The 17,623-nt window shown below is 45.3% G+C and overlaps 1 protein-coding gene across 1 annotated transcript in view; it reads left to right on the top strand.

The window, feature by feature from the left end:
* LOC149285038 (uncharacterized) overlaps positions 1–17,623 on the top strand; it is a 42,919-nt gene that overhangs the window by 17,213 nt on the left and 8,083 nt on the right. Inside the window, exon 3 of the mRNA XM_089495889.1 lies at positions 12,539–13,218. Coding sequence (XP_089352015.1) covers positions 12,539–13,218 — 680 coding nt within the window. The remainder of the gene's footprint in view (positions 1–12,538; positions 13,219–17,623) is intronic.

The raw sequence follows: 17,623 nt of genomic DNA on the forward strand, positions 1-17,623 counted from the left end.
CTCCTTTCCTGCACTTTGCATCCATTGTTCTGCATCCTAGTCTCTGGAGCATCAGAAAATAAGCTTGCTCCCTTCTCAATATGACATTCCTTCTAATATTTAAACAGGGCTATCATACCACCTCTTAACCTTCTCTTCTCCACGCTGAACATCCCTAGTTCCCTAAGTCCTTCCTCATAGGGCTTCATGGTTTCCAAATCCTGTATAGAAATTTCTGCTTCAGACTCAAGAATGGCCTTTCCTCCTCTTCTGTGAAGAGCACTGCGACATCTGAAAAGGTGATCTGCAACAGAAAATAGCCCTCATCCAGAGAGCGATTCAGGAGGGAAGCACAGGGTGATCCCAAATATGATTGGATCCCTTCAGGATATCAATAGAGTGGGACATATTGGAACATCCTCCTTTCTCTTTTCCTTAGCTCCCTGGATCTTCAAGAAAGGGGTGAGAGGGGAAAGACAAGGCTGCAATCTGTGTTCCTGGTCATCTAGATTTCTCCTGTGATGGGATTATTTGTTTAGCAATGAAAGCTCTTCCCTGGAGGCCTTCCCAATCTGCTTTACTAAACTGACAGAAATCTAGGGCAGTGTCACCCAATCAGCAGATTTATTTATTTATTTATTTATTTATTTGATTTCTAGTATTCCTGGAGGTCAAGTTCTTTTTGGAGGCAGAGAACACTAGAGGGCCCTCTTCCCTTCCCAGGCAATGAAAATAGGAAGACCACATATTCAGCCATTAGGAATGGCTTGCTTTCATGGTGGCTCCAAATCAACTGTCTTCATCAGGAGCCTCACTGCATCAAAATGGAGGACCAACCCTGCCTCAAAGCCATGGGTTCAATGCTCTTTTAGGAACAGAGGATGTCCTCCTGAGGACACTCTGAGGGCTGCCATTGGCTGGAATCCCAGTCCCTCCCACATCCCACACAGAATGACATCACTGCTATGGAAGGCTCTCTGGACCAATCAGAGAGCAAGATGAAGGTTCTTCTGGAAGCTTCCGTGAGAAGGAGATATAAGGCCTGAGGGACCAAGAGACAGTTGGGGGAATTGTGTCGGTTGGAGATCGAGAGAGAGAGAGTTAAAGAGCGGATCTTGGAAGTTAGTCTCAGAATTGGACGCTTAGGTTTATTTATTTCTTTAATAGCTTGTATGAATTGAATACTATATACTTACAAATATTGTACCTGCAAGACTCTTAATATCTTGTCTGAGTTATATTTCAGTTGTATTTTGTTAATTATAGTAAATACCTCCTTGGAGTATCTACTACTCGACGCTCCTTTTACACATGTCTTGGATCGGTTGATACTTGGAAGATAAGTAAAGAAGGAGAAATAAGGTTCCTTAACTGGTCCCAGTGTAGGTTAAGGGAAGTCCTTTTATAATTCACTAGATGATGGCAGCATGATTTAAGGAAGTTAAGGGTCTGCTGGGCTAAGAGCCATAATGTCTGAATGTCTAATTAACAGTTTGTAAGACACTCTGATAGCCTTTTGGCTGAAGAGAGGGGTATAAAATTATTATTATTATTATTATTATTATTATTATTATTATTATTACAGGGCCGCGGTTTGGCTGCTTGGACCACCGGAGATCATCACAGAGAGTCAGTTGGAAAAGCACATCTCACTCCAGAAAATAAAGGTACTTCAGGAGATTGCACTCTACGTCTTTCTGTAATAATAGCTACAAAACTGATAACAGCATTTGGGACATTTAGTCTTTTAAAAACAAATATGGCAGATTTAAATGCTGCTTTAAAACCTCTTTCCATCTTCCAGCTTTGTGCTGGTTTTGGGGGGAAATGAGAAAGTGTTGGGAGGGAGGGACTGCCAACAGAATTAGGAGATGCATTGCAGGCTATGGACAGTTTGCGGCCAAGAAAGGTCCAAAACACATGGCAGCAATAGTCCAATTTGAGAGCGCTTTAACTGCCCTGGTCCAGTGCTAGGGAATCCTGGGAAATGGAGTTTATTGTGGCACCAGAGCTCTCTGACAGAGAAGGCTCAATGTCTCACAAAACTACATCTTCCACAATACCCTAGTACTGAGTCAGGACAGTTAAAGCCGTCTCAGACTGGATTATTGCTGCAGTGTGTTTTGGACGTAGGTGACCCTTGGCAAGTCACACTCTCTCAACCTCAGAGGATGGCAATGGCAACCCCTCTCTGAAGAAACCTGCCAATGAAACCCCATGATAAGGTTGCCATAAGTCGGAAACGACTTGAAGACACAGATGAAGAACAGAAAAAAGTCTGTACTTATTTCTCAAGTTGTACATGGGAATGGGAGGCAGTGTGGTGCAGTGGTTTGAGTGTTGGTTACAACTCTGGAGGCCACGGTCCACTGCCCCAGTCCACCATGAAACCAGCTGGGTCCCTTGGGCAAGAAGTCACACTCTCTCAGCCTCAGGGAAGGCAATGGCAAACCACCTCTGAACAACTCTTGCCAAGAAAACCCCAGGAGAGGCTCCCCAGAAGTCGGCAAAGATTTGGAGCCACTCCACAAAAACAACAAAGCCTCACGAAAAAGACAGCGTGGTTTAGTGGCTGGAGCACTGGACTATGACCCTGGAGACCAGGGTTCGAATGCCCTTTTGGCTATGGAAACCCACTGAGTGACCTTAGGCAAGTCACACTCTCTCAGCCTCAGAGGGAAGCACTTGCAAAACCACTTCTGGACAAATCTTGCCAAGAAAAGCCTGAGAAGAGCTTCCCACAGGGTCTCCATAAGTCAAAACAACTTGAAAGAACACAACCACAACAAGAGAAAGAAAGCGAGCTATTGCCAGTGTGTCTGGTCAAGAAGACATGGGAGTTGTAGTCCTAGTTCAGAAGGACTGGAGGGGCCTTACTGCAGGGCAGGACCTCTCCTCTTTCTGACCATGTGGATGTTGGGAGATTCAGTCCAGGAAATACACTTTAAGTCCCATTGGCAAGAGAAAAGGCTACTACTGCCTTTCAGATCCAGTTTGCCCCAAATCCTTTATGAGGGCAGAAACCCGTTTGTTAGGAAGCAAACCCTGAATATCTCAGGAAGGCCCTATATCTCCCAAGGCCCCCTCCCTCCATGACCTCCTTCCTCTCTTTCCCTCAGTCTCTCTCTCTCCCCTGAAGGCCTCAAACTGACAACTGCCAAGCGCTGAGACTCAGGAGGCCATTTTGTGTTCTGGCAGCCATTTTGTCTTTCCAGCGGCCATTTTGTGCTGCTTGTGATTGTGGGGAACAATGTTCCGGAACCTTCTCTGAGCCTCAATTGAACAGAGGCTTCTCTTTCTCTCCTGAGGCTCCAGAGTCAGAAGGAGGCCAGGCTCCTGGGGCCAAAAGGAAGGAAGTGTGTCTCTTTGTGTGTCTTTTGTGTCTCTTTTCTGAGAGGGTTTTCTTATTACACAGCTCTGCTCCTTCTGGGGAAGATGGCTTTTAAAAGGGATCAGAAATGTGGAGGATAGTTTTAATATAAGCCTTATTCTTATTCTTCACAAACACTGGGCTTTGGCTTCTAAGAGGAGGCTAGTCCCCCAAAAAGGTGAAAAGGAGCTCCTTTGGGAGGTTTAAAAAGTCTCCCCAGTTTCCTTATTAATAGATTTTCAGACAAGAAGGAAGGAGACAGATCAGAATAACTCATTACCAAGAATGAAACAAACAAACATACAAACAGACAAGAAGAATAAGAATAAAGATCAGACTGAAAGGCAAACTGCTCATCTTTTTTGAAAGGAAAACCATTATTAGCAGAGTAAAAACAAGAATGGGCTGCTTCTATCCTTTTACAACCGACTCCCGTTGTATTTGCACTACAGAAATAATCCGCTTTGAAACCGCTTTAACTCTCCTGCTTCCATCCTATGGAATCCTGGGATTTGTAGTTTGTTGTGGCATGAGAGCTCTCTGGCAGAGAAGGCTAAGTGTCCAAAGGTAAAATCCCAGGATTCCATAGCACTGAGTGGTTAAAGCAGTGTCAAAGTGCCTTCTTTCTATAGTGCGGATGCAGCCTTCTTGGGAAAGGGGCTGATGCTGGGGAAAAGAGGAGGAATGCAGAAGGAAAGGAGGACGGACGGACGGACGGACGGAGGGCCACCTGCAGCTGGACTGGCCTCCCTGAGCAGTCAAGACCTGAGCTGGGTTGTGGACGATGGGCATTCTTAATATCAATATTAGTATCTTTCACTATTGATTGTAATTAAGGAGGGGATGAGGTTCCTCCTTTCAATAGCATCAGGAAAATGTTTAGATGTTGTGAAGGTTTGCAAATCCTGTTTGGGGACTTTTTGTGTTCTCACAGCCATCAGGTGCCATCAGGAAAACATTTCTTTAGGATCAGAAATCCTATTTGGGGCACTTCCGACTTTGAGGCCCTTTCATCCTCCATTTTGGGTTCCCTGAAGGCCTCAAACTGCCAACTGCAAAGCGCTGAGACTCAGGAGGCCATTTTGTCTTCCCAGCAGCCATTTTGTGCTGCTTGTGATTGTGGGGAATAATGTTCCAGAACCTTCTCTGAGGCCTCAGTTGAACCGAGGCTCCTCTTTCTCTCCTGAGGCTCCAGAGTCAGAAGGAGCCCAGGCTTCTTGGGCCAAAAGGAAGGAAGTGTGTCCCTTTGTGCCTCTGGCCCTCCATTTTGGGGGCGAAGGAAGGAAGGAAGGAAGGAAGGAAGGAAGGAAGGAAGGGGTCTGTGGGGGTCTGAGTAAGGGAGGCAGGGACTCAGGGCCAGTGGGGAGGCTGGGCTTTTGGGGCTGGGAGAGAGAGGTGGGAAAGAGACCCTCACTTTGGGCCCTAGCTAGGGGGGACCCACTGGTCCTTGCCTCCCCCTTTGGGAAAGGAGACCCCCTCAGCCCCGTGGACTCACTCCTGCCACTCATTCCTACGGCTGGGACTCAGAGGAGTTTCCTAGGCATTGTCACCTTCTGCCCTCCATGGCCATTGGCGCTGATCTTTTCCCCATTGCCTTCCCTCCCTCAGCCCTGTGGACCTCCTCCTCCTTCGCACTCAGAGCAACCCTTCTCTATGGCTGAGGAGACGGCCTCTGACCCAGGGAAGCTCCAGATATAAAGGACTGCAGAAGAGGCCTTTCTGGTGCTGCAGGAATCAGGGTCTTTCTACTGAAGGTAGGGCTTTATTCCTGGAGCTGAAAGAGGATCTTTGTTTAAATGGCTCAGTCCAGGATTGTGTGGAAGGGCTGTAGCTGAGAGACTGAGCCCAGGCTTTGCAGGCATAAAGCCCCAAATTCCGTCTCTAGCAGCATTGTCTTCCCAGAAGGTGGAAGTGAGATATCCAGACCCAGACACACAGTGCGCCAGTGATTCCTTTTTATGGGGACTGTGTTTGTATGTTGTGTTCACTAGAACTTTGTGACATATTAGAATCATAGAATCGTAGAGTTGGAAGAGACCACAAGGGCCATTCAGTCCAACCCCCTGCCATGCAGGAAATCACAATCAAAGCATCCCCGACAGATGGCCATCCAGCCTCTGCTTGAAGACCTCCAAGGAAGGAGACTCCACTACACTCCGAGGAAGTGTGTTCCAGTGTCGAACAGCCCTTACTGTCAGGAAGTTCCTCCTAATGTTGAGGTGGAATCTTTTTTCCTGCAGTTTGCATCTATTGCTCCGGGTCCTAGTCTCTGGAGCAGCAGAAAACAAGCTTGCTCCCTCCTCAATATGACATCCCTTTAAATATTTGAACAGGGCTATCATATCACCTCTTAACCTTCTTTTCTCCAGGCTAAACATCCCCAGCTCCCTGAGTCGTTCCTCATAGGGCAAGGTTTCCAGACCTTTCACCATTTTAGTCACCCTCCTTTGGACACACTCCAGTTTCTCAATGTCCTTTTTTGAATTGTGGTGCCCAGAGCTGGACACAATATTCCAGGTGGGGCCTGACCAGAGCAGAATATAGTGGCACTATGACTTCCTTTGATCTAGACACTATACTTCTATTGATGCAGCCTAAAATCGCATTGGCCTTGTTAGCTGCCGCATTGCACTGTTGACTCATGTTCAACTTATGGTCTACTACCCTTTCACATGTAGTTTCATTCAGCCAGGTGTCCTCCATCCTATATCTGTGCTTTTCGTTTTTCCGCCCTAAGTGCAGTACCTTACATTTCTCCGTGTTGAATTTCATTTTGTTAGCTATGGCCCAGTTTTCTAGTCTGTTCAGGTCATTTTGAATCTTGATCCTGTCCTCTGGGGTATTAGCTACTCCTCCTAATTTGGTGTCATCTGCAAATTTGATAAGTATGCCCCCAATTCTGTCATCCAGGTCATTGATAGAGATGTTGAATAACACTGGGCCCAAGACAGAGAGCCCTGTGGGACCCCACTGGTCATTTCTCTCCAGGATGAAAAGGAGCCATTGTTGAGCACCCTTTCGGTTCGGCCGGTCAACCAATTACAAATCCATGTGACAGTTGCCTTGTCTAGTCCACATTTTACAAGCTTGTTTGCAAGAATATCATGGGGAACTTTGTCAAAGGCCTTACTGAAATCAAGATATACTATATCCACAGCATTCCCTTCATCTAACAAGCTGGTAATTTTATCAAAAAAAGAGATCAGGTTTGTCTGGGAAGACTTCTTTCGTTTATAAAAAGAATTTACATATGTCTTCACATATACATATGAGTATAATTCAGGGTGCAATGTTCATTCATAAACTATACATTTATAGACTTTTGTTATATCAAGTGCAACACATTCAGTAGTGTGCATCTTTTTTAAAAATATACAAAGAAAAGTGAAGAAATTGTGATTTTGACAATAGATCCATTCCGAAACAATGCACACAAATGTACATGCCTCAATTTCTATGTGGCTTTAGCAAGCAGAGGGAGCAAGTACACACTTCTTGATCCTGCTATGACTGACATAGACAAACACAGCAGTTAAGCTTAGAGAAATAGTCTCATTTGCAAAAATAAAATAATTATTTTGACCAGTGTCTAAATGGGGAGGGGGCCATGATGATGGGAGGGCGTGGATTTGGTCTGTAAAGTAAAGCATGTCTCATCCAGCCCAAGAGCTAGAGCTTCTCCACCTGGGACATAAAGCAGGTCCTCCCCCTCCTCCTCTTTGTGAAAGAGAAGTCAAATTCTCATCAGTGATGATGAAATAGCATTAAAAATTTGCATCCCTGCATTAAAAAATCTGAGGAGTCCTTTATCCTGTTGGTTAACCCCAGAGAGCAGACCCACTGAACCCATAAGTGACTGGTGAGTCAACATATAGATAAATCCAATTGATTCAGTGATTCTACTCTGATCAGGACTAGGCATAGGATACAGGCTAAGATTTAGGTCTGCATGTGGCTAGAACAGGATATTCCCAAGACAAGATGGACAGGCAACAGTGTGGAAAATGGGCACTCTCCACATGGGCAGAGACACTCTCAGAATTGTGACTTCTCTGCATGCAGAAGTTTGCCATGGGAATTGGGTGCTCCCTTCCCATCAGCTCAATCCTCTGGTGCCCCCTGATCCTGGGAGGAAGGCTGGATCCCATGGAAGGGGAACAACATGGGAAGAGAGAGCTCCTTTCCTGCCCTTCTTGACCGGAGGCCTCCCTAGTGAATGGCCAGCTGTAGACCCATTCCTCCCAGAGCAACACTGGAGCATAGAGAGTTCTGCTGATTCGACCATCGGGAGAATGAGGAACCACCAGGCCAGACAGCCTGACCCAGCAGAACCCTCTATGCTCCATTGTTTCTCCAGGTGGAATCAGGCTACAACTGGCCATTCACTGATCCAGGTCCTACCATAGAGTTGTGGAAGCCATCCCTCATGGCCATTCTATGCCTGGTGAGACTGTTGGGTGTGAGGCATTAGAGAAGCATCCAGCTGTGTTTCTGTAGTCAGAAGCAAAATGAAGAAATCTTCCTCTGAGGGCCACTGGGGACCTCTGCAGGAGATAATGCACTCATTTCACATCTAGCTATTAGGACATAACCAGGGTCTTCTCCAATTCCTCATCCCCTAATCCCCCGCCACTCTAAGAAGGCATGTAGTATCTGTTGTGTAGGGGAGCTGCAGTGAGTCTATGCTAGTTCCAGGGGGCTTTGTTTGGTGCAGAGGGAGGAAGGGGATGCCCACCTCTGCATTGGACCAAAGGAGACATTAGTCACCTGCGTATGTCAGCAGCAGGACGATGATCTCAGTGACTTTGAGTGCTGCAGGGTTTCTAGCCAAACCAAGCCTAATCCTGGTCTCTTTTCTCAGGAACTTCAACTTGGACCCCTTGTACACGGCTTTGGGGTATCTTTTGTTGGAAGTGACCAAAGTGCAGGGCCACCAAGACCCCTCGCCCACCTGATGGCCGACACAAAAGACAAGCAGAGGGAGCTGGGCTCCAACAGAAAGAGGCTGCCAAGGTACAACAACTCTTTGGTAAGTTGCCATCCTGACTATTACTTTGATCTGTGTCTGGGCCGGCTGATGAAAGCAAGCAGAGAACATACTGTCCCAGTTTGGCAGAGAATGTCCTGGTTATTCCTCTGTCACCTCATTTTTTCAGGGGCTTTGAAAATGTCCTATTTCACTCTCCTCCTTCCACTTTCCCCCTTCGCCTCAGGTCAGTTCAGTTGCTGCAAAATGTGTTTCAAGTTCAAAAGAGTGTGCATCCCATCAATTCAAAAGAGGGGAGGAGAGAAGGGAGCAGGGTCTTGCCCTTGCCAGGAGTCAGAGGCAAAAGCAAACTGCTGTACCCTTCCTCGCTTGTGTGATCTTTATCATTAACAACTTTGGCCATCTTGACCCCGTTTTGATGTTGCTTTTCCACATGAGTCTTGCTTTCCCAATCTGTGAAATGCTGGGGGATATGGAAGAATATCTCTGGACTTAAGTTGAAGGTGGGCCCAGTGGCCCTAAAGCCCAGAGTACTCCCCAGAACTGTTTTTTTTTAAAGTGAAATTTGCCTCTGAAATTAGGTGAGATATGACTAAATGAACTATAATTCATTGGTGACTATATCTAATATACATGTTGGGATAGTCAGTATCTTAATCAATGTATAATATTCCAGAAATGGCCTAAATTATATTGTTTATTATATTATATATTACATTGAAAGGATTAGAGACAAACTGGATCTCAAAGGCTGTAGCTTTTTGTTTGTTTGCAGAATGTAAAGTTTATTTCCTGGACTAAATTGTGAATTGTTGAAAAAATAATTGCAATGCACCATGTGCTTTCCTCCCCTTTTGTTTAGTCACTCTCTGGATAAGATCTATTTTCTGTTGCAGGTGACCTTTGCGGATGTGGCAGTATATTTCACTGAGGAGGAATGGAAACTGTTGACAAAAAAGCAGAAACTTATGTATAGTTCTGTAATGATGGAGAATTACGAGAATGTGGCCTCTGTGGGTAAGGAACCTGAATCCATTGCCCTTCCTCTGAAGACTGAGGGTCCTTTCATCATTTACTGTCAGAGCGGTATGATTCCACTTTAGAATTATAGAATCAAAGAGTTGAAATAGACCACAAGGAGCATACGGTTCAATCTTCTGCCATGCAGGAACAGACATTCAAAACACCCCCGAGAGATGGCTATCCAGCCTCTGTTTAAAGACCTCCAAAGAAAGAGGCTCCACCAAACTCTGAGGGAGTATATTCCACTCTTGAAGAGCTCTTACTCTCAGGAAGTTCCTCCTAAAGTTTTAGTGGAGCCTCTTGTCCCTGTGGCTTGCATCCATTGTTCCATGTCCTTTTCTCTGGAGTAGCAGAAAGCAAGCCTGCTCCATCCAGAATATGACATCTCTTCAAATACTTGAACAGGGCTGTCATATCCAGTCTTAACCTTCTCTTCTCCAAGCTAAACATACCCAGCTCCCTAAGTCGTTCCTCAGAGAGCATGGTTTCCAGACCGTTGACCATTTTGGTTTCCCTCCTCTGGACATGCTCCAGCTTCTCAACATCTGTTTGAATTGTGGTGCCCAGAACTGGACACAGGATTATTGCAAGTGAGCCCTGACCAAAACAGAATAGAGTGGCACTATTACTTCCCTTGATCTTGACACTATACTCCTATTGATACAGCCTAGGATCACTTTGGCCTTTTTAGCTGATGCATCACACCATTGACACATGTTCAACTTGTGCTCTACTACCATTCCTAGTTCCCTTTCACATGTAATTTAATTGTCATAACAACTTCCTGTAGAATCTTGGAATTTCTAGTTTTAGTGAGGCACTATTGTTCTCCACTTTGTAAGGATTCTAAATATCCAATCCTAAACTGCCAATTCTGGAATTTTGTGGGAAGGAGCCATGGAGATTAATGCTTTTTGCCCCTAAATGGTCCTCAGCCCATCCCAGAACAAGTTTCTTGGCTTTTGTAGCCCCTCTTCTAGCATTTTGAGACTCTGGAGAGGCATTGTGGGAAAAAAGCCTTCCTTGGCCCTGCAATGGCTCAGAGAGGGCCCAACAGTGGCAAAATGGCCTCCACTTCCCCAAAGGGATGCTGTGGGATATTGAGGGGCAAAACATTAGGCCATATTTTTAGGCGACACAATGTGGGGTTGCCCCTGAGATCCCCTGGGGTCCAATGTGACCACCCCACTTCCCTACAGCAGTCCATCCTTGTCTTAGAGATGTCTTAAGGTTGTTTTAAGGATTCTCCCTTGCACTTGACCCTCACTAATATCAGAAACAAGGTCTCGGACCCCTTTTTCTGCCTTTCCTAATGCATTAGTCGTATATTAATTGTCTTGCCAAGAAATGACCTCAAAGTGTCCCTTTTGTGAATCACACTCTGTGGGTGTGTGTCTGTGATAGAGAGATGGTGGCAATGTGAAAAACATAAAGGCACGGAAGAGATGCGGAAGGTGAAATGGTAAAGCTCTGCAGATGGGCAAGAGGCAAGGTTGGAGAGCAGAGGGAGAAAGTGAAGGGGATCAGGCCTCTGGGAGCCAGGAGGGGAAGGCAGGAGCAAAGCCAGGATTGCCTAGTTCTGTGCGGAGAGGAAGGGACTTCTGGGAAGGGCCAGGAGAGAGGCCTTGGGGATTGGGAGGCAGCCACCAAACTGACAGATTTTAAGAACTGGATTGAGTGAACTGGTGAGAACCAGCTCAAATCCTTCTTTTCAGACATATTTAGGGGTTCCATTTAGCAGTTATGTGTAACATCTATGAAGGGAGGAAAGGGGACACAAAAACTCCTATTTCTCTAATGTTTCTTTTGCTTAGCTCCATGGTTGATTCAAGACATCCTTTGTTACCCAAAATGCTGGAGTCTGGGTGGACACCCACAAGTGCTATGCTTTTAGGGGAATTTGGTACTTAGCTCAATAGAATGAATTAGGTTTACTGGGGCAATAGTGACCTCTAGATTCAGCTCAGCTATAGCAAGTCCTGAATCAAACAGATCTTCAGAGCCATTTGAAATAGATAAGTGTTCACACACACATGCAAGAACTAGGTAACAAAGGTGGGAGTGGTGAATAGATGTAAGGCTTTGTTAATGGTGACACGTCATCTATCCAGACCTTTATTCCAATTGCTGAGGATTTGGTTGGGAAGAGGTCAGTAGTTCCTTTGACAACTGGGGTTGGTGAGTGCATTTAGGTGCTTAGCCATGAAAAAAAAGAGTGTCTGTCTGTAACTAGACTGACACCAAAGAACAGCAAGTTGGGGCTGATATTTATATTGAAATTGTTGCTTGGGGGCAGAAACTGAGGGTTCAGAAAGGTTTATATCACTTTAGCATATTTCATGTGTGGGGAAAGCATGGCGTGAAACCGAATTGAATGCATTGGGTCTTTGATGCAAATACCTCAGACAAAAGGGATTAGCACACCGCCTCTAAGGTCCTTGTTGGCTCTGAATTTTGACCATGTTCACAAGCCAATGTACACTGCAATCTGAGGGTGACACTCCCAGATGCAACTCAAAAATAGCATAGGAGAGTATGGAAGCAAATATCTAGATATAGGTATTGGCAATACACTGACCACTTTCCACACTTAAAGATAAGTCACAGACACAGTAGATTTCATTCAGGTCCTTGGAGGTTCTCTATTTTGAGTTGCAAAATAATACAAAATAATCCTTTCCGACTTCCATCAACTTTACCATCCCTTATACACACAACTCCAATCCAATCCACACCAATCCGCATGTGAGCTGTATATTGTATTGGTTGTGAGTCATCTCCTGGTGCGAAACAGCATGAAGGGACCTCTGCAGTTAGCTTCCATCATGCCTTGGGCTCTGACTCAGGACTCTATGGCAGTCTCACAGGATATGATGCCACCTGTCAATCAAAGTATTTTTGCACATGGTTAATGGAATATATTTTCAACAGTCCTTTGACTATCTACTTCCACTGATTCCCTCAAGGCAGCCCCATTTTTTGCTAGCTCCTATGAGTAAGGATACAACCATTCAATGGGTTTAGGGGCATAAGCAGCAGGGCCATACTTAAGTTACTCACAGCAACTTTATTAATTTAATCGCAAATAAGGAGAGGTTAATGAGGGCTAAATCATGTGGCAACACCCTCCTCCCTTGAGTCTGATTTTCAGTCTCATCTGTCATTGTCCTTCTTTACAGAAAAACATTTGAGTCATGAGAGAGTCCACACAGGAGAGAAGCCATACAATTGCCAGCATTGTGGGAAATGTTTTTCTCAGAAGTCACACCTAGTGACACATCAGAGAGGCCACACAGGAGAGAAGCCATACAAATGCCAGCATTGTGGGAAATGTTTTTATCAGAAGTCAGACCTAGTGATACACCAGAGAGTCCACACAGGAAAGAAGCCATACAAATGCCAGCACTGTGGGAAATGTTTTTCCTGGAAGTCTGACCTAGTGAAACATCAGAGAGTCCACACAGGAGAGAAGCCATACAAATGCCAGCATTGTGGGAAATGCTTTTCATTGAAATCAAACCTATTGAAACACCAGAGAATCCACACAGGAGAGAAGCCATACAAATGCCAGCATTGTGGGAAATTCTTTTCATTGAAATCCATCCTATTGAAACACCAGAGAATCCACACAGGAGAGAAGCCATACAAATGCCAGCATTGTGTGAAGTGTTTTTCCCAGATGTCACACTTAGTGATGCATCAGAGAGTGCACACAGGGGAGAAGCCATACAAATGCCAGCATTGTGGGAAATGTTTTTCTCGGAAGTCATACCTAGTGACACATCAGAGAGTGCACACAGGAGAGAACCCATACAAATGCCAGCACTGTGGGAAATGTTTTTCTTTTAAGTCAAACCTAGTGAGACATCAGAGAGTCCACACAGGAGAGAAGCCATACAAATGCAAGCATTGTGGGAAATGTTTGCCCCGGAAGTCAAACCTAGTGACACATCAGAGAGGCCACACAGGAGAGAAGCCATACAAATGCCAGCATTGTGGGAAATGCTTTTCTTTGAAGTCAAACCTATTGAAACACCAGATAATCCACACAGAAGAGAAGCCATACAAATGCCAGCATTGTGGGAAATGTTTTTCTTCTAAGTCATACCTAGTGACACATCAGAGAGTCCACACAGGAGAGAAGCCACAAAAATCTCAGTAGTGAACTAACATTATATTTGTCAATAACGAATACAAAAAATACATTTTCAGTCCAACAGTCCAAAAAAGGCCCTTGTGATATTGTTTGTAAGGTTTGTCTGTCCATATGTCTGTTTATGTTTTAAAGTTATACTTTGTTAAGATTAGGTTTTCATTGCTAATAGTATAGAAAATTACTTTGGGTTGTATATTTGGCTGGGGATAGTGGGTCATGGTATAGGTTAAGTAGATGGGGGGTTGGGATTTGTTACAGCTGGCTTTATTAGTTATGGGAATGATAGCTTTTGCAATTTGTGGGATTTTGGCCTAAGAAGGTTGGAGGCCAGTATTAACAGAAAGGGTTAGTTTGTGGGAATGGCAAAGGGTCCTTGTTACCTGCAGAGCATAGACTGTGGGAATTGGAGGTGGGGTTTAGAAGAGGGTAATGTTTTAGGTTTTGGTGTTTTAATGTATTGTTTGTATTGGAGTGGGCAGTTCTGTCTTAAACACTGAATTTCTGTGTGTTCTCAATAAAGTTCTTTGCCATTTCAACACATTGGACTCTTTGATGCACAGAAGATCTGCATTTGCCCAAAACCGACCCTTTCTTTTGTCCTCAGTCATCAGCTCCATTCCCAGCCATAAGAACAGCAGAGGCAAACACACACAAACACAAATATACAGGGACAGCTATATTTCCAAACTAGATCCTTCCTTTCCTGATTTTCCAGCTCTGCACCTTGGGCTCCATTTTGGTCTCCTCAAAGGAAGAAATGAGGGAAAGAAGGGGAGGCTCCTGAACCCCCGGTGCATCCAGAAGAACTGTATAAGCGGAGGGTCTGGATACTTCTCCTGTCGCGTCTGTCGTAAAGCCAGAGTCCAAATTAATTCTTATCTGAGAGATTTTGTCTGCGAAGTTATTATTAAAAGCATCAGAGCAGACTTTTGTAGGTTCTCACAAAGACTTGAGGGTGGGGGACATTTGAGCCAAGTCCCTTACCATCCTGAATAGCTCTGCAGGATGAGACTTTGCAAATGCAGTACATGCAGAGTAGAAGGACTTCTTAGCTGCATCTATTGCTACTACATAGGAAAACCCTTATCAGGTATCAGTCCATATTTCTGCCAGAAGCGCTCTAGCCGTTGTCCAGCCCCCTTCATTAATTTGAGATCTTTAGTATACCATGAACTGCAATTTGAAGTGGGTTGAAAAAGGGCGCTTGGGAGCAATAGTGTCTATAGCTCTGGTAAGAACATTGTTCCAAGTATTGACCAGAGCTTCAACAGAATCGCAGGCATTACCAGCCATCAAACCCTCTAAGGCCTCTGGGAACCTAGTGGGTTTCATCAACCTTCGAGGGCGGACCATTTTAATAGGTCCTCCAACCCCGACGGGGGGAATAGTGGTCTTCAGCCCAACCTTGACCAGGAAATGATCCATGGTCCATGACAATGCGGAGATATTGACTACCTCCGCCCATGGATGTGCCTGTTCCGCACAGAAGACCATATCGAGAGTATGACCTCCACAGTGAGTGGGCTCAGAGCCTATCTGGGAAAGGCCCATGTTTGTCATGCTGACCATGGACTCCCGAGCTGCACCAGATACGTTCCTTAAACCGGCCTCGAGGGGGATGTTGAGGTCACCCAGGACTAAAAGCCTAGGCGACTCCAGCAGCAGCTCTGAGACCAGTTGTGTCAGCTCTGCTAGGCAGTCTGTTAAGGAAGGGGGTGGAGATTAAACCAACAGAATCCCCAGACTTTCCCTAGTCCTTAAGCTGAGGAAAAGACATTCAATGTGGTCCATCTTATGGATAGGTATCCTGGCCAAAGCAAGATTGTCTTTATGGACCAAAGCAACATCCCCTTACCTGCTCACTGATGGAGAACCCGGTTGGTAAGGCCTGAGCCCAGGTGGCTGAGCTCTCATCACCCAGCCAGGTCTCCATGAAACAAGCCAGGTCAAGCCTCTTGGTCCAGTAGGAGATTCTGGACTATCTGCGTTGTATTTTTGACTGACCTGCCGTTACACAAGAGCAGGGAAAGGCTCTGTGGCTGGTTTGGTATGCTCTCCATCTCTTTTGGGATAGCAGGGTGAATGGAAGGGGAGATAGATATCAAACATCAATCTCTTCTTCCGCTGTAACGACATTTCACCCTGTTAGCACACCATGCACATCTTGTATAGCCACTCCACAGTCAATCTCCCCCCCCCCCCCCCAATTCGTCATCTGAATGATATTCTCCTTGCCCATGCCCATCTCCCTCCAAGTGTCTGTCTAAGAACATATGAAATAAAAGTACACAAGGAAAAAGGTACCAGCCAGTTGGCAACATCTGTCCCACCATTCACCACTGCGTCCCTGCCACTGGGAGCCAGGGATGTTAAGGGAGAAGGCTGTCTCCTGGCTGGCATCCTCTGGCCTCGGGGAAGATCTACAGTCCTGGCCATGCCCCTCTCACTGCTGCCTTGCCTCTGCTGGCTTCCTTGGCCCCTGGAGGAATTGGAGGAGAGAAAGGGTTGCTTCTGGCTTGGCTCAACTCTCTGCCTGGCTGGAGGTGAAAGGAAGAGACGGAAGGAAGGAAGGAAGGAAGGAAGGAAGGAAGGAAGGAAGGAAGGAAGGAAGGTGCCAAGGGAAGAAAAGCATAATGGGACTGTTGAAGTGAGGTGGGGGTATCTTGGACCAGACTGATGTATTCACCTCCCAGGACCCATTGTAAGAGCTATCACAGCTCACTGTGATGCTTTAAATCAGGGGTCCTCAAACTCCAGCCCTCCAGGTGTTTTGGACTTCATCTCCCAGAAGACTCAGCCAATCAACATCCACATGCAAATTCCCTTCCTACCTCAGTACTCTACAGCCAATCTGAATAGACTTCCAGAGCCCCACAAAGGCTCCCCTTTCCTCTTTGGCCCTCAGCCAATCACCATCCACAAATTTCCTTCCTACCTCATAATGCCCTCCCTGACAGCTTGGCCAATGATCTGAGATTCTGGAAGCTGGAGTCCAAAAAATCTGGAGGGCCGGAGTTTGAGGACCCCTGCTTTAAATGCTAAGACCTGACTTGGATGCCAGCATTATTGCATTATTGCATTATTGCAGAGGTCATAGGTCAGGTGTCCAGTGACTCTGTCAATGAGATCATACTGGATCAATTTGAATCTGTGAGTACTAAGGATGTAGTCAAGCTCCTGGGAAATGAGAAGAAGACAACTTGCCCTCTTGATCTGTGTCCTTCATGTCTGGTCATCCAAGGAGGAGATGCACTTAGGACTCACCTGAGATGTATCATAAATGCATCTCTTCCATCTTGCTTAAAAGAAATGGTGTTATGATCCCTAGGACATGAACAATTACAGACCGGTCTCCCATCTTCCATTTCTAAACAACAACAACAACAACAACAACAACAACATAATAATAATAATAATGATTATTATTATTATTATTTATAGCCCGCCCAATCACAAGGAATCTGGGTGGGTTACAACAATAAAAATATAAAGAATACAATAAAATAAAATACAAAAAATAAATACAATACAATAAAATAAAAGAGAGCGACGTTAGTTACAGTAATTCACAGTTAGGCCTGATGGAAATTGGGCCTGTCTTTTTCACTCCCTCCCAGGTCTGATGATGACACTTGAAATGGAGGGAGGGCTCTTCTTCTTGAGGCAATAATATAATTTCATTAATTTTAATTTAATTCTTCTCATTAATATAAGAGAAAAATTGGTGGACAGAGTGACATAAGTCACAGTAAATGGGGAGAGGAACTAGGTAGGGAACTAGGCAGGGAAGGCCTGCCTGAAGAGATGCGTCTTAAGAGCCTTCTTAAAGGCTGTAAGAGTAGAAATGTCACGGATCTCCTTTGGCAGGTCATTCCATAGCTTTGGAGCTGCGATGGAAAAGGCCCTCTGGGTGACTGAAGTTAGCCTAGATTTTATTGGCTGAAGTAGATTCTTCCCCCAGGACCTGAGAGTGCGGGACGGACAGTACGGAAGAAGGCGTTCCCTTAAGTATTCTGGACTCAAGCCATGTAGGGATTTAAAGGTAAACACAAACACCTTGTACCTTGCCCGGAAACTAATTGGCAGCCAGTGAAGGGATTTCAAAACC

This window comes from Sceloporus occidentalis, unplaced genomic scaffold (assembly GCF_023333645.1).
Source record: "Sceloporus occidentalis isolate IW3139 unplaced genomic scaffold, rSceOcc1.0.p SCAF_86, whole genome shotgun sequence".
Lineage (NCBI taxonomy): Eukaryota > Metazoa > Chordata > Lepidosauria > Squamata > Phrynosomatidae > Sceloporus > Sceloporus occidentalis.